General features: G+C 34.1%; 1 protein-coding gene across 12 annotated transcripts in view; it reads right to left on the minus strand.

Annotated features, from left to right (window-relative positions):
• The window catches only part of Usp (retinoid X receptor ultraspiracle), a 104538-nt gene that overhangs the window by 42448 nt on the left and 37623 nt on the right, over positions 1-24467 (minus strand). For 9 of the 12 annotated variants that reach the window (XM_083101799.1, XM_083101788.1, XM_083101792.1 and 6 more), the window contains exon 2: positions 20574-21030. The exons of 1 other annotated variant lie outside the window; for it this stretch is intronic. In XM_083101799.1, coding sequence (XP_082957925.1) covers positions 20574-20661 — 88 coding nt within the window. In that variant the 5' untranslated portion in view covers positions 20662-21030. Of the gene's footprint in view, positions 1-20573; positions 21031-22675; positions 24308-24467 lie in introns of those variants that run through there. 2 more of the 12 variants (XM_083101791.1, XM_083101793.1) reach the window with 2 other exon arrangements.

Below are 24467 nucleotides of genomic sequence, written 5' to 3' on the forward strand. Positions count from 1 at the left end.
AAGCGAAATTGTGTAACAACAAATATCTATTGCTGATATAAAAATGTATATTTATATTCACACATATATATTTTTCATATTCATGTATTTTTCTTGTTATATTTTTTTTATCAATTAAATTTCCACAATTATATTCCTGAAACCTTTCTAAAGAATTAAAACGTCATTAGCTGTCAGAGTTATTTTATTTATTTCTCTCTTCTCACAATTCTTCCTTTATTTTCAAGATTAAACTTCGTCCTTTCTCTCTCTCTCTGCTACATCGTATTAATACACACGGCGCTATATAAAGCGAATTTCATGAGACGATTTCACATGGCGCATGGCAGCACCACACATGTTAACATACAACACCTTACGGTATCTAAATTTACGTAGAGTTCTAGCAATCAGCATGAGAACTAGATACAACACGTGCACAGAAACTCCATTATGAATGTGGAACAGGGCGCATTCTGTACAACCTCAACACTTTCTCATGTTGTATCGCAATAAATATTTGGACAGAGCGTGTGCACAAGTCTGAAAAGAGATAAGACGCGTATGATTTCATATTCTTTCTTTTACGATCGCCGCCACAGATTTTTAGCGCGCCGTAAATTTGAACGGGGACGCGGACATAAAACAGAATTCGTTTCCAGAATTATTCGCAGGAGCTCCGTTTCGTTTTGCCCAGAGATGCATTTTCTGAAAAATAATGTTTCGCCTCGAAGAGCGGTCGGGTGGAGTGCCAAAAATATCAAAGAGAACTTTGACATACACACATGTACGAGAATCGGATAGAGAAAGAATGTTCGCGGCAGCCAGTGATTTCTATGATCGCCCTAAGCAAAGATAATTTGGCGCGATTTTCGTCATTTCGCCTGCGATAACACATTACATGTAATGTTCCATTTCTCATTCCACACGAAGATCATTTCCATATAACTGCAAGAAGTAAGATAGAACGAATCTCGTTTCACACATGGAGCGTCTACTCAAATCTTGTAAAAAAAAAAAATTCTCTGAAAATTTCCTGATCTCTCTCTCCCTCTTCTATTATTGTTGAAAATTCTAGATAAGAAAATATTTAAAAAATTTTTTGGTGTGCTCTTTTAAAATACTTTTTTTTATCGCGTGCATTTTCTTGTCTATGAAGGAAAAACACAAAGCCTCTTAAGTTTCAAACTATTAAAGTAAATGTATTGGAAAAAATAAACTAGCCTTCGTAAGATAAACATGTTTCACTTGCATAATATTTTTTTTCACTAAAAATTACAGTAAAGAATATGTACTGCGTATTTAATATTTTATTAAGAAATGGAATATATAAATAGAAAGAGAGAGATAGATTATACAGGGTGTCCGATTCGTGAGGGACCAAACGAAAAGTGATGATAGATTGGGTCAAACTAAGAAGAAAAGTCCTCTACCATTTTGCAAAATTCGCAATAATTATTAAGTAATAAGCAAAAATGTCACATGAAGGTTTAATTTTTTAAATGGAACCCCCTATTTTTTATTATGTATTCTTATAGCTTATCTCGAGAGCTTTCCAAAACACTATAATAAAGTATTTCTTCATTGAGTACTTTTCGAGTTATGAGGCTTGAAATAATTTCTTAATTTTACATAAACCATAAAATATCTAGTAAAATATTCATTTTTCGATTATCTTACCTTAATACTTTTATATGCAAAATAATGAGAGGAATCAATTGGTGTAAAAAAAAACATAGTTGTTATTAGCGGGAAAAAATATGTAATTGTTAATTGCAAATTACATATTTTTTTTTTAAAACAACTATGTTTTTTTAGGTTATCTTTGATAATTTCTTTGGTTTTATTCTCTTTCCTTAACCTTAGAATTTTCTTCATCCCGCTAATTCCCTCCTTCCCCTAAAATTTGATTCATTCTTTTATTGTTCCTCGTATCTTCTGTACAATTAGTTGCTAAATACTCGAACGTTTCTACTTCCTTCTGATATATATCCTACACGATTTCTTCTCCTGTTCACGCCAAAATTTATTCCGAAGTTCTACATTTTCATATTTAAATCTCGCTATGATCTTTTGGACATCTTTCTGACCTTGTTTTCTTAAATATTCTGGTATTCCTATCGTGTATAATTCTCTACATCTTATATCATATCTGGAATTCTGAATTTTATTCTGTTGGGTGTGTTTTTGATTCCCTATATCTCTTTCTTAGCTTCTGTACTACTTCGAAACCTTTCTTTCTTAATCTTTTAATTTATACTCCGAACATTCCATTTCTTCGAAAGTACATTTCTCCGAGGGATGTCTCACTGTCGCAATACATTTTTTCTGGAATTACTTACGCATTACTTCGCATTACGTCATATTCCGCATTATTCGTATTACTGTGCTTTGACGAGTTTTTATAAGTTCTATAACAAAATAATAACCCAGACAAGATTAAAACGTCTTAAAAAATAAAAATTATGTCTTGTAACATCTTTCAGATGCGCGTGAGTATTCTCTAAGAGTTAAATTTATAATTATTTAATATTTCAGATAAATAGATAATGATCACAAAGATAATTTTTTAAATTTAATAAAATAAGTTGTGAAAGTCAAAATTTATTCTTTTAAACCGTGTACATGCTTAACGTAATAGAGCACATGTATGTACGCGTTTTCGTTTGTGTGCTTGTGTCATTCTTTCCAGTAACTATAGTCATAGTTTATATTCGCAAGATTTTTAAAACAATTATTAAATAATAATTAGTATTTTTTTTTAAATTAAGCATTGGTAGACATGCACACAAACTGTCATATAAAGATAAATACAGACTCTAAAGATAAATACAAACTTGTTGCATATGTTGCGTATTTTGCAACATTGTATCATCGTATCGTTGCAAATAAGTACAAAAGACTGTAATTGTAACAAAAGACTGTAATTTTCTTAATATATTTAATTAATTTTATTATTTTTGAATTTAAAATATTCTTTCACTTTACAATATAAACTTTATAGTTTTTAAAAATTTTTTAAAAATTATACTAGAAATTTTAGAATTTTAGAAATAAGTGTTATTTACAAATATTAATTACAGAGCAAAATAAAAAAATATGTTTATTGATGATAATGGTGGTTTAATAGTATTATTATATTCTGTAATTGTTTTATATTAATGAAAAAAATAAGTTAAGTTTACAAAAATCAAAATAATCTATTTTTATTTGCTAAATTTAAAAGAAAAGTTAAATTAGAGTTAAGTAGTGATTAATTGTTTCGATTACACATAATTTCGTCGCATTATTTAGTTACACAGCGCATTACATAGAATTACTTGGAATTTCCCGGTAATTCGCAATACATGTACAAATTTTTAATAAGTGAGACACATTATCCTCATTTCCCTCACCCGACATTTCTCCCACCTATTTTGAGCTTCCCTATTTTTCTCTACTTTTCTAAAACATTCTTTCAATATATTATTGTTCGACTTCTCCCTAATTTTTTCTTCAAAACTAACAGCTCTTTTACCTGTCTCTATAATATAATTTAAATGCATATAATCCACTTGGCTTGTCGACTATTTACAATAAGAGAGCAAAATTATCAAAGAGAAAATTTTTTTAATAAATCCCCCGAGTCCCAATAAAGTTCCATAAAAATTCCCTGATTTTTTCTAGATATAAAAAAGATCCCTAGGCTGCCCATATTTTTCCAGGAAGTAGATATCCCGGAAATATATTATATATACACAAGTCCAACTCGGAGCTGTATTTTCGGATATACTGGGTAGTCCTCGTAACGGTCGCCACGATTTTTAAGGCACTTACAATAATCTAACAAAAAAATGTTTCAAACAAAAGTTGTATGGCTTGAAGGGGGCCATCAGGTGGTGGCAATGATTTGACCTTGGAGAGTCATTTGAAGGTCACGTAAAGATCACCGTCAATTTCTTAAATGGAACTCCCTATTTTTGCATATTCTTGTAGCTTATCTCGAGGGCTTTCCAAAACACTATAATAAAGTATTTCTTCATTGAGTACTTTTTGAGTTATAAGGCTTGAAATCATTTCTTAATTTTACATAAACCGTAAAATATCTTGTAAAATATTCATTTTTCAATTATCTTACCTTAATACTTTTATGTACAAAATAACGAGAGGAATCAATTGGTGTAAAGAAAACACATAGTTATTTTTAAGAAAAAATATGTAATTGTTAATTGCAAATTACATATTTTTTCTTTGAAACAACTGTGTTTTCTTTTACACTAATTGATTTCTCTTATTATTTTGTACATAAAAGTATTAAGGTAAGATAATCGAAAAATGAATATTTTACAAGATATTTTACGGTTTATGTAAAATTAAGAAATGATTTCAAGCCTTATAACTCAAAAAGTACTTGAGGGAAAAATATTTTATTATAGTGTTTTGGAAAGCCCTCGAGATAAGCTACAAGAATATGCAATAAAAAATAGGGAGTTCCATTTAAGAAATTGACGGTGACCTTTACTTGACCTTCAAATGACTGTCCAAGGTCAAATCATTGCCACCATCTGATGGCTCCCTTCAAGCCATACAACTTTTGTTTGAAACAATGTTTTGTTAGATTATTGTAAGTGCCTTAAAAATCGTGGCGACCGTTACGAGGATCACCCTGTATATATTTTTTGGAAACTCGATTCCTTTTGTATTTTGAATTTGACCATCCAGGCTGTTTTGTATCTTTAGATTTTGGGTATTTCGGAATTTTCTCTGGAATCGTCGTAAAAGTGACAAGCACGCAGCTCTCTTTTCAGACTTGATTGCGCGAAAAAACGCGCGGCCTTTTGTCGGACCGCGTTTAATGTGATAACAAAACAAGTTTAAACAAGTCTAAAGTTCACGATGGTAAATATGCGTCGTTGGTAGCCGCGAAACTCAATCGCCGATACGGGCAGCCGTAAGAGAAGGAGAGGCGATCGATGAAGCGAGTGCACAGTGGCGACCGCGTCACTGCGTACGGCCCTGAAAGTGCAACACAGAGTGAGAGAGAGAGAGAGAGAGAGAGGCCAAGAGAGATCTATATGCAGCCGCACTTTATATAGCGCGACGTGCCACGTGCAGGGCAACTCGGTACCTGGGTCACCGGGAGAAGGTCACGGGGTCGCGATTTCAGCCTAGGTGCAGCGCTCTCGTTGAGTGGGCGTGCTACGAACCCGTATCTCCACAGGTGCAACAAGCTGTACCCTGCGAATGTTCTAGAATGCAATATATAGGATATATCGCCGGAAATGTGATTGGATGATTGAAACGTTGATGACACTTATGAGATAAATTATCTGACTTATATCCTTTTTTGGGCCCCAATTTAGAATTCCTAAAAAATCTTAACAAAGAAATAGAAATCTAAAATACAAATTTAAAAAATTTATTTTTAAAAATGCAAGAAAAAACTATATATATATATATATATATATATATATATATATATATATGTATATATAAAATTACTATTAAATTATTATTATTAAATAATTAAAATTGAAAGCTTTTTTTTATAATGGTGTACGATATAAAGAGTTAATTTTGCAAACGCGTTTTTTTACTACGAGAATTGCGGAAAAAAGTCACTGGATTAAATATGATCGCGATCGATATTTTTTTTATCAACCTACGTGAATGAGAATGTCGTAGTTATAATAATGACGCTGTAAAAAAATCTGATCGTTGCGTCGTCGTCGTCATCGTTTCGCTCGCGGAGAGGGATTATTATAAAATACGGTCTTTGTTATTTTAACCACTTATTATTTAATCGTGCCTCCGATATTATCAGGACGTAGTACAATACATGTGCGCGACGAGTGACCTTTTTAATTAAATTTCACAGTGTATCAGTGCACGATATTACTTAAGAGCCTTACGGATCGCATCCTCATTACACAATTTTCAAATTATATCCCTTAAGCGTAAACAATGTAATAGTATAAAAATGGATATCCAGTGATTGATTATCGATTCAATTAACGACCGATCTCCCTCGTAATTTAATTAGAGCTCTCACGAATAACTTTTTCCTCGAGAAAAAGAGAGAGAGAGAGAGAAAGAGAGAGAGAGAGAGAGAGAGAGAGAGAGAATAGAATTTTTGATAAATATGAAAATAGAACAAGTAAATCTTGTAAATTACTTGCAATTTTTCATCGTGACTAAATACATGTCTTTTTTCGTTATTTTCTGCAGCGTAAGGTATTAAAGTCTTTCGATTTTAGCGTACGTGCGTGTAATCGCGACATATGAATAAGAACGTGTAGAGCGCAACGAGGTGGCCTTGTACGTGAATATCACGGCGAAGGTCACGGGGTCGCGATTTCAACCAGGTAAACGAGCGCGCACGTACATGGAGAGCGCATATATGCAGGTGCAACGAGGCGTATCTGGCTGCTATGCGATATACAGGATGTATAAAAAGTCTCTCTCTCTCACACATATGTATATATCCATGGATATAAATTAATCGTAATTAATGTATTTTATTCAACAAGATGTTTGCCTGATTTGACATTCGAACGGTCCATCTATAACATTCCAAATCTCACATCATTGTAACCTGATAAATTATTTAGAATCAATGATTCATACCTCCAGACGATGTGCTCAAGTTGAAAATAATTAGAAGTGAAAATGCGAGAAATTTTTTCCCTCTCACCACGTACTCTGGAGAGAAATGTGCGAGAGGCTTGCTCGAAGCATCCCATTGAAGTTTATTAATTGCGCTTATTTTGACATATCCCATCCACCGAATCGATTATATACAGGGTGTCCGATTCGTGAGGGACCAAACGAAAAGTGATGATAGATTGGATCAAACTGAGAAGAAAAGTCCTCTACCATTTTGCAAAATTCGCAATAATTATTAAGTAATAAGCAAAAATGTCACATGAAGGTTTAATTTTTTAAATGGAACCCCCTATTTTTTATTATGTATTCTTATAGCTTATCTCGAGAGCTTTCCAAAACACTATAATAAAGTATTTCTTCATTGAGTACTTTTCGAGTTATGAGTCTTGAAAAAATTTCTTAATTTTACATAAACCATAAAATATCTAGTAAAATATTCATTTTTCGATTATCTTAATACTTTTATATGCAAAATAATGAGAGGAATCAATTGGTGTAAAAAAAACATAGTTGTTATTAGCGGGAAAAAATATGTAATTGTTAATTGCAAATTACATATTTTTTTTTTAAAACAACTATGTTTTTTCTTTACACCAATTGATTCCTCTCATTGTTTTGTATATAAAAGTATTAAGGTAAGATAATCGAAAAATGAATATTTTACTAGATATTTTATGGTTTATGTGAAATTAAGAAATTATTTCAAGCCTCATAACTCGAAAAGTACTCACTGAAGAAATACTTTATTATAGTGTTTTGGAAAGCTCTCGAGATAAGCTATAAGAATACATAATAAAAAATAGAGGGTTCCACTTAAAAAATTGAAGGTAACCTTCATTTTTGCTTATTACTTAATAATTATTGCGAATTTTGCAAAATGGTAGAGGACTTTTCTTCTTAGTTTGACCCAATCTATCATCACTTTTCGTTTGGTCCCTCACGAATCGGACACCCTGTATAAGATGCGATCGTTCGTTCTCGATCAGCGTGATAACTGGAGCAAGCTCGGCGACGCGCGACAATTAACCCCTCGCAGTGGAAAATATTTTCTCCCGGCAGGTAATAAAAATATAACTCGCTTCAGCATGTACCATTGAAGCTTTAAATAGCAAGGCAACGTATCGTTACGCCCCGCGAACGCAAGGATATAATCGCGTAAACAAGATATTATCGAGTAAATGTGCTGTCAATGAGAGCATTGAGTGATAATCTCGCGCTTTAAAAATCATCTCTATAATTACATATATTTGTGTATGCGCGAAATAATTGAGATACGGCATAATACAGAAAAATGTAACATTTCGCAAAATATGATAAATGTGAAAAGAAATATGCGGTATGTGTAAGAGTAAAAATAAAGTCGAGGTAGGCAGCGCATGAGAGACGCTTTTATCCCGAATTTTGGCAGCCCTTGTGAAATTAATGTTGGTAATGGCAGCGAGGCGAGTCGCAGGCGATTTTTAGCGACGATTAAAGATGAAGCCGCGCAAAAATACACCGGAACAAATGTCAGTTTCAAGGTCCGCATTGGTTACGTTCTCTCCTCCGCTGACACTGCAGGTACTCACGCTTCTCTCTCTCTCTTCCCCCCTTCTCTCGCCCCTACTCTCGGGAGAGTACTCTCTTCGTCTTCGTCGATGGTTCCGCGCGCTAACCATGTTAGTCGGCAAACTTACGTAATAAACGTGAACGTTGCTCGTTCGAAGAGGTAAGAAAGAAGATAAGACGGTCGTCAATCACAAGACGAAATTTTCGTCCCCAGTGTTATCCTTTGAAGAAACCCTATTGTTTTTGGAATGTACGTTCGCAGGAACACTAACATGTGAATAAAAGTCCGATAATTATTTCAGAAATTACTGCGAGAATGACTTTTATTTGAGAAAATAACGGCACTTATATAATATATGGAAAACATACATTTTACATATTGTAAAAAATCGTGGTAAAAAATAAGATTTTATATAGAAATATAGGATGTCCACTTAAATCTTATAAGAAATTTCCCTCATCTTCCAGGGTATTTCTGTTGAAAAGAAAATATTTTAAAAACTTTTTCATGTAATTTTCTAAAAAAATAAGATTTTTATATTGTATGTCTTTTCTAATAATTTTCACATTTTCACTCACACGAAGGAAAAACATAGAGCCACTGAAGATTCACGAATTCAAGAATTAGATTCAAAAATTAGGCTCGCAAAAGTACTGAAAAAAATCGAATAGCTTTCATAAATACGATAAATATTTTTACTTGCATAACATTTTCATTTTTTTCCTATCACTTTAATGATAAAGATAATTTAAAATCAAATCAAATAAAATAATTGATATGATATTAATCATTTTATTATTAATAAAAATTTTATTTTTAATAATTATATCATTAATAAAATATTAATAAAATAAAATTATTTAGATGCAAACGCTGTTACTATTCTGCCAGCAAGTGTATGTATGGTGTCAAAAAATATCACTGAGTACACTTAATAAGTAAAAAAGATATATCTGTTTTTCATCCCGTTTTAATAATTAAATTTTTTTCTCAGAGATGTTAATTCGCAAGCACTTTTTCCTATTTCTCTGAAACTAATACTGTCAAAAGTGGATCGATCATTAATGTTGCGAGTGTTTCATTTGGTAGTCACGAGCAAACGGAACTCGTCCACGGTATCGACAGCGACGAGCTCGTTGGTTTCGATTGGTCAAACGGCAGCGGCAACGTTTTGTTTGCAGCTGCAACGCCCGACACGCAGCTGACAGTGCAATCAACGTTTGTCCTTCTATCGATTTCGCGTTTTCGCTATTTTTCCTCCCTTCCGGCTGTCGGTCGGCGCGTTTGTTAAAAGTTTCAAACTCGCAAGATCACTTTCAAACGACACCGTATATGCGCCACCGGCAAAATAACAATGAGGAACGAAAGCGAATAAAGGGATTATATTGCCGTGAGGAAAAAAAAGTTATAAAAAGTAACTCGAGCGTTTTGTAAAAATTATTAAGATTACATCTCTTAAATGGAATCAATGTACTACTGGTAGCAGTGATTTCAGTTATACTGCAAACAGTAAAATATCACGATGATAAGAATTAATTAGTGGATTGATTTTTCAATGAAATTTTGCCATCATAATCAGTAAAATCGAAGATGGAAGAGCAAAGTGTGTTTTTATTAAAAATCAATGAAGTAATACTATCGATGAAATCTTGTGCTGCTATAACCAGTGACATTTTTGTCGCTGATTCAATTTAAGAGAGTAATCGTACACAAATAGAAAGAGATTTTTCCAAGAATTGTTATGTCTAAGAAGCTTAAAAAAAAGGAACAAAAACGGATGTATATGAGAACGGATTGGAATATAAATCCATCTTTACTTGCTTATTATTATCAGTGTTGCAACTATCTCCGTAAAACTCGCGTTTACGACTTGTATACTTCTGCCGTTCTAGATTTCATTTTTATTCATGTCGCTCGCTTGGCATAACGATGACGATAACACATCTTGTGCGCGCGCGAGGGCTACGATTCGAAAGCACGTTGCGTTTCGCATGATCGAGACGAAGAACGCAAATTCGAGTCGCGACTCGTTCAAGTGAAATGAAATAAAATAAGATTATTAACGATAAAATCAAATCGACGATGGTCGACTGATCTCCCAGCTAGGACAGCTAACGTGTATTCCAACGCAGATGACGCGTATCATGATGTATCTTATTGTTAGATCACAGTCTAGCACGCCTATCAATCGAACGCCGTCGTCGAAGGTTGTCATCGTGCGGGGCGTGTCTTTGGCCACGTGCAAAAAATTCCCATACGAAGCATCACGGAACGAGCATATACACTCGAGGCACTCTTTCATCTCTACTTGTTATTCGCCGCGTATATATAATTTTATCGCGTATTCCTCTCTCTTCCCCTGTGGCGTATGTGGATATCTTGTCAGTATTCCGGCGTCGATTTATAAACTTAAATTACCAGCCGACATGACCACTAAAAGAAAAAGTTGGAGAAAAGTTTTCCAATATGTAGAAGTATATATATATATATATATATATATATATATATATATATATATATATATATATATCTTTTTCTAAAATTAAAAATAAGAAAGTTATTTGGGGTGGGACATTAAAATGGGACACCCTGTATACATACATGTCCCATTTTAATGTCCCATCCCAAATAACTTTCTTATTTTTAATTTTAGAAAAAGATGTTTCAGACAAAAGTTGTATGGTTTCAAGGGGAACATAAGGTGGTGTCATTAGTTTGACCTTAAATAGTTGCTTCAAGGTCACGTAAAGGTCACCTTCAATTTTTTAAATGAAACCCCTTACTTTCTATTACATATTCTTGCAGTTCATCTCGAGAGCTTTCCAAAACACTATAATTAAGTTAGTTTTCATTAAGTACTTTCCAAGTTATGAGGCTTGAAATCATTTCTTAATTTTACATAAACCGTAAAATATCTTGTAAAATATTCTTTTTTCGATTATCTTACCATAATACTTTTATGTACAAAATAATGAGAGAAATCAATTGGTGTAAAGAAAACACATAATTGTTTCGAAAAAAAACATGTAATTGTTAATTGCAAATTACATTTTTTCTTTCGAAACAATTATGTGTTTTCTTTACACCAATTGATTCCTCTCATTATTTTGTACATAAAAGTATTAAGGTAAGATAATCGAAAAATGAATATTTTACAAGATATTTTACGGTTTATGTAAAATTAAGAAATGATTTCAAGCCTCATAACTCGGAAAGTACTTAATGAAAACTAACTTAATTATAGTGTTTTGGAAAGCTCTCGAAATAAGCTACAAGAATATGCAATAGAAAGTAAGGGGTTTCATTTAAAAAATTGAAGGTGACCTTTACGTGACCTTGAAGCAACTATTCAAGGTCAAACTAATGATACCACCTTATGTCCCCCTTGAAACCATATAACTTTTGTCTGAAACATCTTTTTCTAAAATTAAAAATAAGAAAGTTATTTGGGGTGGGACATTAAAATGGGACACCCTGTATATATATATATATATATATATATATATATATATATATATATATATATATATTACTTAGACAGAAAAAAAATTCTGTCCTCCGTAATGCAAAAGTCCAACAAAGTGGCCGCGCAATGACTAATAATATTTTTCATTAATTAAATACGTATGCGTATAACAGTGGTCACTCGCGGAATACAAACGCGCGCGAGTGTGCGTTCCTATATATACGCGATAGGAACATCTATTCATTCGGTCAGTAGCCACCGCGAGAAACCTGCCAACGTGACTATAATAAACGATCGCTTCCTTCTGCACGATGCCGTCGCGTCGTTTCGTGCTCGCGCGGAGCGACCAGGGACTTCCGTCGATCGCAATCATCACGCGACGCGTTTATATTATATATACAAGGAGTGAAAATAATTTTAGAACTCTAGACGTCTGAAATTTTTTCGCCCCGATTTAATCGGACGATTGGCCACACATGTAAGAAATTTTTCGCGAGAGGAAATGTCTAAAATATAGTTTTGAAGACTAGCTTAGAAGACTTAAGAATTCAATCTATTCTATGAAAAACTGATGATTTTTAGGAATTTTTTTGAGAAATATTATAAATTAATTTTTAATTTTTCGGCATTTTACATATATTTCTAATGGTGTTAAAGAGCACATTAATATTTTTAAATCTTGGATAATTTAGCTTTCTCTTTTGTTACGAGCTTTTGCGTATAACGAGTTCAAAACACATATAAATGAAAAAATTCAGTTTGAGATTCCAATAATAATATTTTTCGGATACTGAACCTAATTAAAATTTAAAAAATTAATATTTAATATTTTTCTATTCTTTAAAAAATTCAGTAAAATTAAAATATCTAATTTTGAAATATCACTATTTCTGTTATTTTTTCTAGTGAAATTAAGTCCAGCATCTCAAAAATATAACCTACGGAATAAAAACTAGACCGAGTTTTTTTTCATTTTAGACAATTACACAAGGAGCGACATGTCATATTGTCGAGTCACGCATGTTTTGACCACGCTACACGCACAGACTCGTATTGAAAAAAAATATCCAAAATTAAGAAATAATGTTTATATATCCGATAAAAACGTCTGTGAAACGCCAAAAAGCTCAATCTCTAATATTTATGAAAAAAAATTTCTAAAAATCATCAATTTTTCATGCTGCTAGAGTAGACTGGACCCTTAAAAATTAGAGATCGGTAGATAAACCTCCTCTCATCTGCACCGAATGTCTACGAGCACACACACACATAAGTGGCGCGTCGTAAAAAAAAAAAAATCGTTCACGCAAACACACCCACACACACATACATACACAGGCATACACACACGCACGACGAGCCTGTTTTAATAGAACGCCGCGATGAGCGCGTACACGAGAGATGCGCGATAGCAGGACCTGCACTTCACGGCTCGTTCCCATCGGTGCCAAGGTTGCATCGTACCCGTGTACAGCATTAGCTGCACTGGAGTAGCGACAGAGGCCTCGAGAAGCCTGCGTGTGGAACTCGCGTGATGCTTACGCTCGGAGCTTATCGCGTGCTGCGCACACATTGCGAATACAGGTGTCTGTGTTTGCTTACACCCATGTGTACATATGCATATATGCACTTCACTTGTACGTATGTAACACACGAGCGAATGTAGAGACGACGACGACGACGACGACGACGACGAAGACGATATCTAAGCAAGCGCAGGATTTACAGAGAGAGGAAGATAGAGAAGCAAGTGCAATTCCCTATGAATCGCGCCTATCTATATGTATCATCTGGCGGTAAGAATTGCGCAAGCCGTTGCCTGGAGTCTCGTGCGTGAGATTAGCCGTGGATTTATACGAGGACTGATGAGAAATTTGACGCATCGCTCCAAGAAATCGAAAGAAAAAAATTTCAATTCGTATATCAGCTTCTTATTCATGACAAGATTTCTGAAATACCTCTCGATAATACATTGTAATAATTTCTCGATTTATAATGTGGAAAAATTTCTCGAATGAGGAGATTCACAAAATATTAATTTTGCGATAAAATGACGCATAATACGGGACGCTATATTAATAATAACCGTGATATCTCTTTATCAACTGAACGCATTCATTAACATAATATAATACTCGACGCATATATACATATACATGCACGCATTAACGTTCATACAAATTAAAGTATGCATATTGCCGCGTAATGAGATCGCGACAACGGAACTGTGCATAGTTATTATCAAAATATCTAATTATGAATATACATATATCACGATTCTCCGTATGAATATTTGCAAACTCAAAAAGCCGCGGAATAATATATTTTCATTTAACCAAATCACGTGCATTATCCTTAAAATGATATCCGCGATTATCTTCGTAGAATATTGAATTAAGTGATACGAGAGTGATAAACGCATCGCGATAACGCGACACGCGTATGTGAATCGTACCAAAGTACACAGTCGATTCTGGGATAATATTCTGGACTGAAATCGTCCAAGATTGAACGCGATGCGATCATCTTTGCGGATAACTATATTGAAACTATGCCACGCGTGGGCGACATGGCCGCGTTTGCATGGCGATAAATAGTGGACGCACGTTACACGATCTCGCGATATACCCGATCACGTATCAATAAAGATGCAATTTGCACCGTAGGTCCTCTGAATATGATGCAACCTGCGACAGATCAATGGTAATCGTTGGCTAATCGTTCGTAGCCTTCTCAAGGTAACACACATTTCTAAGAGGCAAACACATGATTTGTCATATCGTCGAGATTCGTCATCGGTGAAACAAAACGAGGAACTAGTCTGAAAATCCAATCTTTTAGCCAAATTTCTGAATCTTTGTAAAAGTGATTTTTAAAAAGCAAATGCTAGAAACATTAAAGAAGGGAAAATCATCATCTGCAAGAGCTCTTTAATGAAGAATTTTGTATACGGTATTTAAAAAAAGATCGAAGGAAGATAATTTCTTTAAAAAAAGATAGTTTTTGAAATTAACATTATAATGCGAACGCAGTGGTTTTGAAATATATAAATTACTATTTCCAAGAAACAAAACCCACAATGAATTGTTTAAAGATATCACATCAAAAACTATCTTTCTTTAAACGCGGTTTCCGACGAAAGGGATAGTTCTACAAAAAAAATGAAAGAGACCTTTCTTGTGCAGAATTCCAAGCTAAACAACTTTTATTGGAAATATTTTTTCATATCTGAATCTGTTTTCGAGAAATTCAATAAAACTTTTTTGGGGGTAGTTTTACCTCTAAAAAAAATCAAACAACAGGATGGATTTTTAGTATGATGATCAGTGAACCATTCTGATTAATTCCAGTTAAAATCCCATCGTTACAAAGAAGTTTTAACTTTCTCTTTGTGTCTGTTGTATTTGGACAAATATTGAGAATTTGACCATTTCGACTTCCCGTGTCTCCAAAACTATCCCTATGCAACTGAAAATTGTTCTGAAATTAATCTGCCATCATATAGCATCGTTTGGCATACAATTTCATTCGAATTTCGATGGCCATAAGATGGCTGAAATTTGGGGTCACTCTTTCTATTGTATGACTAAAGATCATATGTTTTTCTCAAAACTTATTATTACTATTTACAGAAATGAAAAAAAGATATAGCAAAATATAAAAATATTTATCTTAAGATACGTTTTCTATAACGCATTAAGTATATACGATGCAATTATTATTTAAAGTTAATAAATTGATAAAACGCAGAGTGACAAAGGTGACTAATATTAACCTTTGTAGTGAGTATGCAATATTTTGAGCAATATATTTACCGATAAAAGATAAGAAAAAATGACATTGATAATTTATAATGATTTGATGATGTAACATCGCAAAACTGTATTTATAATCATCTGAAATAAATCTCATTGTCAGAAATATGAGTTTTGGCCAAGAAATTTCGATTTTAGCCTACTGTGCGTTACGTCGATTAATAGAACCTGGGGACGACGAAAAAAGTGAAAATCGCGCTGGAAAATCGAGTCGAGCGTGCAACTTTTGGTCACTTTTGGTAATTCGTAATTTTAACACGTGTCGATATGTAATGTGTGATTGATCGACATTTCGATCAATCGAGGACGACGAGAGAGGCGATTTTGATGCACGCGCATTAACTAGGGCGGTAACACACATGGTATCTCTTCATTCCGCATATCGCGTTTCTCCTCTTTTTTTTTAATTTTATACACTTGGTGCATAGCATGATAACAAAGAAACGGCCGGCGCGCCTTATCGCGATAACTCGAAGAGCCTTGCGAAGCAATTTTATGACAACCGGTGTCTCCATTTAAGATGTCTGGCTGTTGCAGCATGATCGATCACGATTATAGTTGACTGCGAGAGAATTTCGAAGTTATCTCATCACTCTATTTAATCCGACATGATCGAATTAATACGAGCGAATAAAGGAAAAAAAAATAATTGAATAATGTAATAATAAAGGTCAAAATTCTCTTTCAAAAATGATAACAGTATACGATATTTCTACAAGATTTTTTTCTCTTCATTTTTTCCACAACGTACAGAACTCGAGCTACAGCTTTTAGAGCAGAATGTCCAGATAGAGAGCCGTTATCAGGGAGCGTACAAGGAAATTAGTCGCCGCGCTGTTGACTTGGTCAGTTCTGGACCATGGTATCAATTTATTTCTCTCGGAAGCACATCGATCATTGGTCCCGCGCCTCATCATCGTGTTTACATTTCTGCGGAAAGTGCGCCGCGTATGCGTGCGCGCGATTGATTGCGCGACGGCAATAGGGACACACGGGCGATAAGGCTGCGAAAAGGCCGCTCGTAAATCGCGTCCATGGGCGCTGATAACGAGGCGCATTCGCACGACCTTCCTCCGCGCTCGCGCTTTAAAGCCCGCTCTAAGGCCGCTTTTAGAGCCGGCGACTGATAACGAGCCTGCGCGCGCGCGTTCTCGCTCACTCGTCGCGGCCGCAAATTGCGCCATTCACGTCTCAATAGCCGACCTTCACCCCGTACATTTAGCATCTACGTACGATATATTATATACAGGGTGTCCCATTTTAATGTCCCACCCCAAATAACTTTCTTATTTTTAATTTTAGAAAAAGATCTTTCACAGACAAAAGTTGTATGGTTTCAAGGGGAACATAAGGTGGTGTCATTAGTTTGACCTTAAATAGTTGCTTCAAGGTCACGTAAAGGTCACCTTCAATTTTTTAAATGAAACCCCTTACTTTCTATTGCATATTCTTGTAGCTTATTTCGAGAGCTTTCCAAAACACTATAATTAAGTTAGTTTTCATTAAGTACTTTTCGAGTTATGAGGCTTGAAATCATTTCTTAATTTTACATAAACCATAAAATATCTTGTAAAATATTCATTTTTCGATTATCTTACCTCAATACTTTTATGTACAAAATAATGAGAGGAATCAATTGGTGTAAAGAAAACACATAATTGTTTTGAAGAAAAAATATGTAATTTGCAATTAACAATTACATATTTTTTCTTCGAAACAACTATGTGTTTTCTTTACACCAATTGATTCCTCTCATTATTTTGTACATAAAAGTATTGAGGTAAGATGATCGAAAAATGAATATTTTACAAGATATTTTACGGTTTATGTAAAATTAAGAAATGATTTCAAGCCTCATAACTCGAAAAATACTCAATGAAAACTAACTTAATTATAGTATTTTGGAAAGCTCTCGAAATAAGCTACAAGAATATGCAATAGAAAGTAAGGGGTTTCATTTAAAAAATTGAAGGTGACCTTTACGTGACCTTGAAGCAACTATTCAAGGTCAAACTAATAACACCACCTTATGTCCCCTTGAAACCATACAACTTTTGTCTGAAACATCTTTTTCTAAAATTAAAAATAAGAAAGTTATTTGGTGTGGGACATTAAAATGAGACACCCTGTATATATGTGTGTGTGTGTGTGTGTGTGTGTGTGTGTGTGTGTGTGTGTGTGTGTGTGTGTGTGTGTGTGTGTGTGTGTGTGTGTGTGTGTGTGTCTGTCTGTGTGTGTCTGTGTCAAGTCGTGCGGCGCGTATCGGTCGCCTCGCTGCAGGACTATTGCAACGTACCGGGTGTGACTCATTTTGCTTACAACGAATACGCGCGACGCGTATAGTGATTTTGAGGAGCAGCGTGCCGTACTCGCGTACTCGTACGGTATAGAAAACGAAATCGATAAAAAATACTATTCGAGTGTTTTTAACCCCTTGACACGAGTTTCGCGAACGTTGAAAAAAATTTCAACAGACTGATTTTCCCATATTTTTTCGTGTCGTTATATTTCAGGATGCTCGCTCAAATCTGATAAAAAGATTGAGAATTTCTTGAAAATTCTCTGATCATTTTTCGAGGTTATTTTTCTTCAAAATTTTAAGTAAAAAATAATATTTTATAAAGACTCTTTTGACGCAACTTTTAAAGTAAGTTTTTTACTGTTTTTTTTAAATTTTTATCTTTGCGTTTTTTATTCATACAAAAAAACAGAGCCGTTTAAGTGTCAAAGGCTAGATCTGCAAATGTACTAAAAAAATGAATAGTTTCCGTAAGATAAATATTTTTCACTTGCGTAACATTTTCATTTTTTTATCATTAAAAATTATAATAAAAAATATGTACTAGATATTCGATATTTTGTTAAGACATAGAATATAACAAAAAGATAAATACATATAATATATACTTACAATATATTTTGAAGGCATAATTCATTTGATTTGTCGAGGACAAAATTATTAAAGAGAACATTTTTGAAAAGATCAGTAAAATTTCAGGGAATTCCATGATTCTTCCAGATATAAAAGAAATTCTTAAAAATTTCAGATTTTCTTTATTTTTTCATAGAATAGACAACATAGAATTTACATTGTATTAAAACAATTCTTTAAAAAAGAGACATTTTGCGAACCCCTCAAGCGAGTATCTTTTTGTAGCAGGTCGTGAGAAAGGTATAGACATTTAATTTGGATTTTTACGAGTCTTTTTTTACGATTCGCTCGCGCAACAGGAAGTACGCAGAATTGTTACACGAATATCGTTGGTTTCACGGCCATCGCGGTGAAAAATAACATTTTAACTATGAGCAGCGTTGTGATGGAATAAACCTTGAGAATCTCGCTAATCGACAGTCTAGCACTGCCACGCTAATTATCATCGTAGGATAGTCCATCTCGTTTATACACTTTTAAATTCCAATTTACAATGGCGCGTACTTGAAGGTAATAACACGGGCGTTCATTAGCACGATCGCCCGCAGACACTGCACCTCATTTCGGTCTCCCTTTTATATTTAACGTCCCTATCATAAAGTTCATTATATAGAACTGTATATTTGTATATAATTGAAATAGCATTATACACTTATTTCACTTATATCACAGAAATATTAATTTCATGCGTATTCAGAGCGCATTCACAATTCATAATCCGCTAATAAAGCACAATATGTTTATCAATCTAAATCATGCATTTGCAGAGACATGTGGCTGAATCATTAAATGTCAGTAATCTTATTATCGGTAATCTCATCAATATTAGATTACCTCTAATGAGTACGGTTCATTGTTTAAGAATAGATAGCATTACTCGTAAAATTGATTAATTAGATTCATATGATCAAGTTTCAAAACATGAATTTATGAAAACTTACGCCTTGACTTTCCTGTCCTGATTTCATTCGCTATGACTCATTTGCTAACTTTAATTAAAAATAGAGATTTCTCTTTCTTTTTTCCTTTTAATATAGCCAATCATATAATTATAATATATTGTAATATATTAAAAAAATTATATATATGTGTCAATTTATATAATATATAATAAATATTATAATGTATTTAAAATCCCATTATAAGTCCTTTCACAAAATAATCAATAAATATTTATATATATATATACATACAGGGTGTATCAGAGCGACCGTAACAGCAGTTTTTTGAGAAACCTAAGCATTTTAGAGAAAAATGTTTCATACAAAAGTTGTAGGGCTTAAAATAACCTATTTAATGATCATATCAGTTTGACTTTGAATAGCACCGTCAAGATCACATAAAAAATACTTTGAATATTTTAAATGGAAACCCCCATTTTTTATTGCATAATCTTGTAGCTTACCTCGAGAGCTTTCCAAAACACTATAATAAAATATTTTTTTCTTAAGTACTTTTCGAGTTATGAGGCTTGAAATCATTTCTTAATATTACATAAACCATAAAATATCTAGCAAGATATTCATTTTTCGATTATCTTACCTTAATACTTTTATGTACAAAATAATGAGAGGAATCGATTGGTGTAAAGAAAGCATATAGTTGTTTTTGAGAAAAAATAAATTTGCAATTAAGAATTACATATTTTTTCTCAAAAACAACTATGTGTTTTCTTTACACCAATCGATTCCTCTCATTATTTTGTACATAAAAGTATTAAGGTAAGATAATCGAAAAATGAATATCTTGCTAGATATTTTATGGTTTATGTAATATTAAGAAATGATTTCAAGCCTCATAACTCGAAAAGTACTTAAGAGAAAAATATTTTATTATAGTGTTTTGGAAAGCTCTCGAGGTAAGCTACAAGATTATGCAATAAAAAATGGGGGTTTTCATTTAAAATATTCAAAGTATTTTTTATGTGACCTTGACGGTGCTATTCAAAGTCAAACTGTTATGATCATTAAATAGGTTATTTTAAGCCCTACAACTTCTGTATGAAACATTTTTCTCTAAAATGCTTAGGTTCCTCAAAAAACTGCTGTTACGGTCGCTCTGATACACTCTGTATATTAATATAAATTAGATCGAGATGTTGTTTTCTTGTCATCTGTGAAAAGTTAAATTGCGCCGCAATTGATCGCGCAACAATTACGAAAAAAATATTGACGTTATAATACGTACAATTGTTGCCGCCACGTGCCCAGTGCTGGGCCTGAGTCCCCTGGATGATGGCCGTCACCGACATCATCGGTTTCTCCTTCTTCATCATCTTGCCCGGCTGCTTGCCCGTTCTACTTTCACTCGTCACCGTGGACCGATTTATCTCGTCAGCTTTTTATTATCTTTCGCACACGCACACCCCCCCGAGGCACGCCACCCCGCGTTTTTTTCTCTTCGCGTTTTCGTTTTCTCTTTTTTCCAGTCTTTCTTTCTGTCTTACTTTTCGCTTCTTTTCAAAAACGGATCCCTCGTCCCGTCCTTACCGCGACATCTCGCGAATCGTCGTCCTTCGTTCCACCTTGTCCTTCCTTCCCTTGCTCGAGCTAAATTCCTTCTTTTGGTATCGATTTGGTATGGTTGCTCACTGCACTTCTTTGGTTCGTTCGTGATCGATCGCGCGACCGGTTACTTAACTATTCTACAGCAGAAAGAAGAGTGGTTTGGAGGAGAGTAGAAAGAGATATTGACGGATGGGCGGACGGATGGACGTAAACCGATAAAAATCCTTCACCGAATCATACAACGACCTCGAATCTCACATTCTTATTGATGAGCTAGTAGATGTAGCTCATATTCTTTTTCAGCCAAGAACTCGAAGCAATAACGCACCAAGTTATGTTCGCGATTACGGTTCCCAACCTTTACATTCCTTTTGATCAATAAATCAACATTATATTTCTTACATTATTAAGAATCTATTTAATTTAAATTATATGCAGGGTAGGCCATTTTAATCTACGCACTGAAATATCTCAAAATCCATAAGTTTAAGACAAAAATGTTTCAGACAAAAGTTGTATGGTTTCGAGGGGGACATAAGATGGTGCCACTAGTTTGACCTTGAAGAGTCACCTGAAGATCACCTCCAACTTTTTAAGTGGGACACCCTATATGCTTTTGCATATTCTTGTAGCTCATCTCGAGAGCTTTCCAAAACACTATAATTAAGTTAGTTTTCATTAAGTACTTTCCGAGTTATGAGGCTTGAAATCATTTCTTAATTTTACATAAACCATAAAATATCTAGTAAATATTCATTTTTCGATTATCATACATTAATACTTTTATGTATAAAATAATGAGAGGAATCAATTGGTGTAAAGAAAAAAACATAGCTGTTTTTAAGAAAAAATATGGAATTGTTAATTGCAAATTACATATTTTTTCTTAAAAACAACTATGTTTTTTCTTTACACCAATCGATTCCTCTCATTATTTTGTACATAAAAGTATTAAGGTAAGATAATCGAAAAATGAATATTTTATTAGATATTTTATGGTTTATGTAAAATTAAGAAATGATTTCAAGCCTCATAACTCGGAAAGTACTTAATGAAAACTAACTTAATTATAATGTTTTCGAAATCTCTCGAGATGAGCTACAAGAATATGCAAAAGCATATAGGGTGTCCCACTTAAAAAGTTGGAGGTGACCTTCACGTGACCTTCAGGTGACTCTTCAAGGTCAAACTAATGGCACCATCTTATATCCCCCTCGAAACCATACAACTTTTGTCTGAAACATTTTTGTCTTAAACTTATGGATTTTGAGATATTTCAGTACGTAGATTAAAATGGCCTACCCTGTATATAAGCGTTTAATTGTCTAGGCAAATGACTAATGAAGAAGGAAAATAAATGACAAAAATCGCTCAGAAGGAAAAATGTTACATCTTAACAAATTCGTTAATTTCGAGACATTTAGAATACATTTTACAGCGTAAGGAAAACTTATTATAAGAAATGCGCATAATAAATAATTTTTTTCACATGCGCCGATTCTAAATATGCATGACATTATGATAGTATTATCAGGATCTTTTACATTGACTGATTTATTCATAATTCCGATTTTGAACGCGCAGCGTTAAGGCCATCACACATAAAATTCCATAAGCACGTAAGACGTAAGCGTAAGGAAATCGACCAATCACGGTCGAGTATTGGCCCCTCCAATTAGTCGATTTCCTTACTCTTACGTCTTACGTGCTTATGGAATTTTATGTGTGATGGCCTTTATCTCCTCGATTTTATCATTGATCACACAATTCGGCCATTATTACCGCGAAATTTGTGCAGATTAATCGCGAAATTCAATTGCGAAACGTAAAACCGCGATAGACGTATCTTCCGTAAACATGTTATTTCTTTTTTGTATCTCTTATCGCGTTTTTTTCTTTTAAATAAGTAATCCAGTTTTTTCCCGGTATAAACACACCGACGGGAGATTAAGATTTCGAGACGCGTAATCAGCGATTACAGGTGGGTTACAGTTTCGGATACGATGAAACGAGGATTCGAGAAACATGGATTTAAGTGTGCCAAGGCATGACGAGTGTAATTAGTCACGGGTGTAAGCAGCGCTTTAATTTTTATCGTGGCCCGGATTGCAAAACAACCGAGCGTGTCTGCCACGTCTCGACTCGACGGAGGGAAGTCGTTGTCCTTTCTCCGTCGTTCGTCAAATTATCTTGTCACTGCGAAGAATAGATCGGACGAATCGGGAGAACCGAAGGAGACGCGCCACGTTACTCGCGACCAATTCAATTGGATTGGATTGGATGATTTGCACAGCTGTTTGATTGCTCGAAACGCGTTTGAGTATTTCTATTTCGAATCGCGGCTAAAATCGTGGCTTCGCGAGTCGAGCGATGTTGCGTAACTGGGTGTCTGTTCAAGTCTTGAATAAAAAAATTCCCTGAAAATTCTTTCATCCTTAACGTATTTTTGTTTAAAATTTCAGATAAAGAAAATACTTTAAGAAATATTTTGTGCAATTTTTTAAAATAAGTCTTCCTTGTATGGGTTTTTCTAATATTTTTCATTCATACACAGAGCCTTTTAAATTTCAAATACCATATTTGCAAATAAAAAAAAAGAACTGAATAGTTTTCGTAAAATAAACATTTTTTATCTTTTATGCATAACACTTTTTTATCATTAAAAATTATAATAAAAAGAATACTGCATATTGAATTTTTTTTTGAAGACATTGAAAATGTAAACAAAGATAGATATATATTTATAATATATTTTAAATATTTAGGCGACAACATGAAAGCAAAATTATAAAGAAAAGAATTTTTCAAAAATTTCCATGTAGGTAAAATTCCATGAGAATTCCCTGATTCTTCCAGATATAAAAGAAATCCCTGAGAAGTCTAGATTCTCCATAAGAGTAGACACCCTGTGGAATATTTGATTATTCGACACGTGTGAGATGACTGAGAGAAGGGTGGCCAGATCGAAAGTCGGCGCAGACAGACACGTATCTTACGCTTTTTGCGCCGTTTAAGAAGCCCAAGGGGAGAAAGCCACCCAAAGGAGAGACGTCTCGCGAGGTCGCCGCCGGTCGGAGACCAAAAGTACGCGAACGGGTGAAACGCGCGGGCGCGGGTTCCCTCGGGAATCCCGGCGCGGGATATCGGGAGCAGACGCGAAGATGAATGCTTGATCCCGGGCGTCTATGAGAAAAAAGTGGTCCAAAAAATTCGCAAAAAGCTCCCGATTCTCGTCGCGAAAAAGAAGCATCTTTATACCTCAATTTCGCTCGGAGAGATAATGCGGATTTGGAACTCGGTATAAATCTCGCTTTTTGCGATCATTTATTTTGCTCTTTCGTAGCGATAAAAAATAGAAGAAAGACAAAAATAAAGGCGGAAGGAGAAAAATACATCCCACGTAAAAGACTTTAACGTTTGCACGATGATACGTACTTTTAAAGTACGCATCCGGTATCTAAGTCTGGTCCGTTATCTGATCTTAAAGATCTGAGGATGATTAAAATAAAACGATAGCAGCGTTATATATATATATATATATATATATATATATATATATATATATATATATACA

Source organism: Camponotus vicinus, unplaced genomic scaffold (assembly GCF_025532165.1).
Source record: "Camponotus vicinus isolate PSW18456_S1 unplaced genomic scaffold, iyCamVici1.0 SCAF_6, whole genome shotgun sequence".
In the NCBI taxonomy this organism is placed as follows: domain Eukaryota; kingdom Metazoa; phylum Arthropoda; class Insecta; order Hymenoptera; family Formicidae; genus Camponotus; species Camponotus vicinus.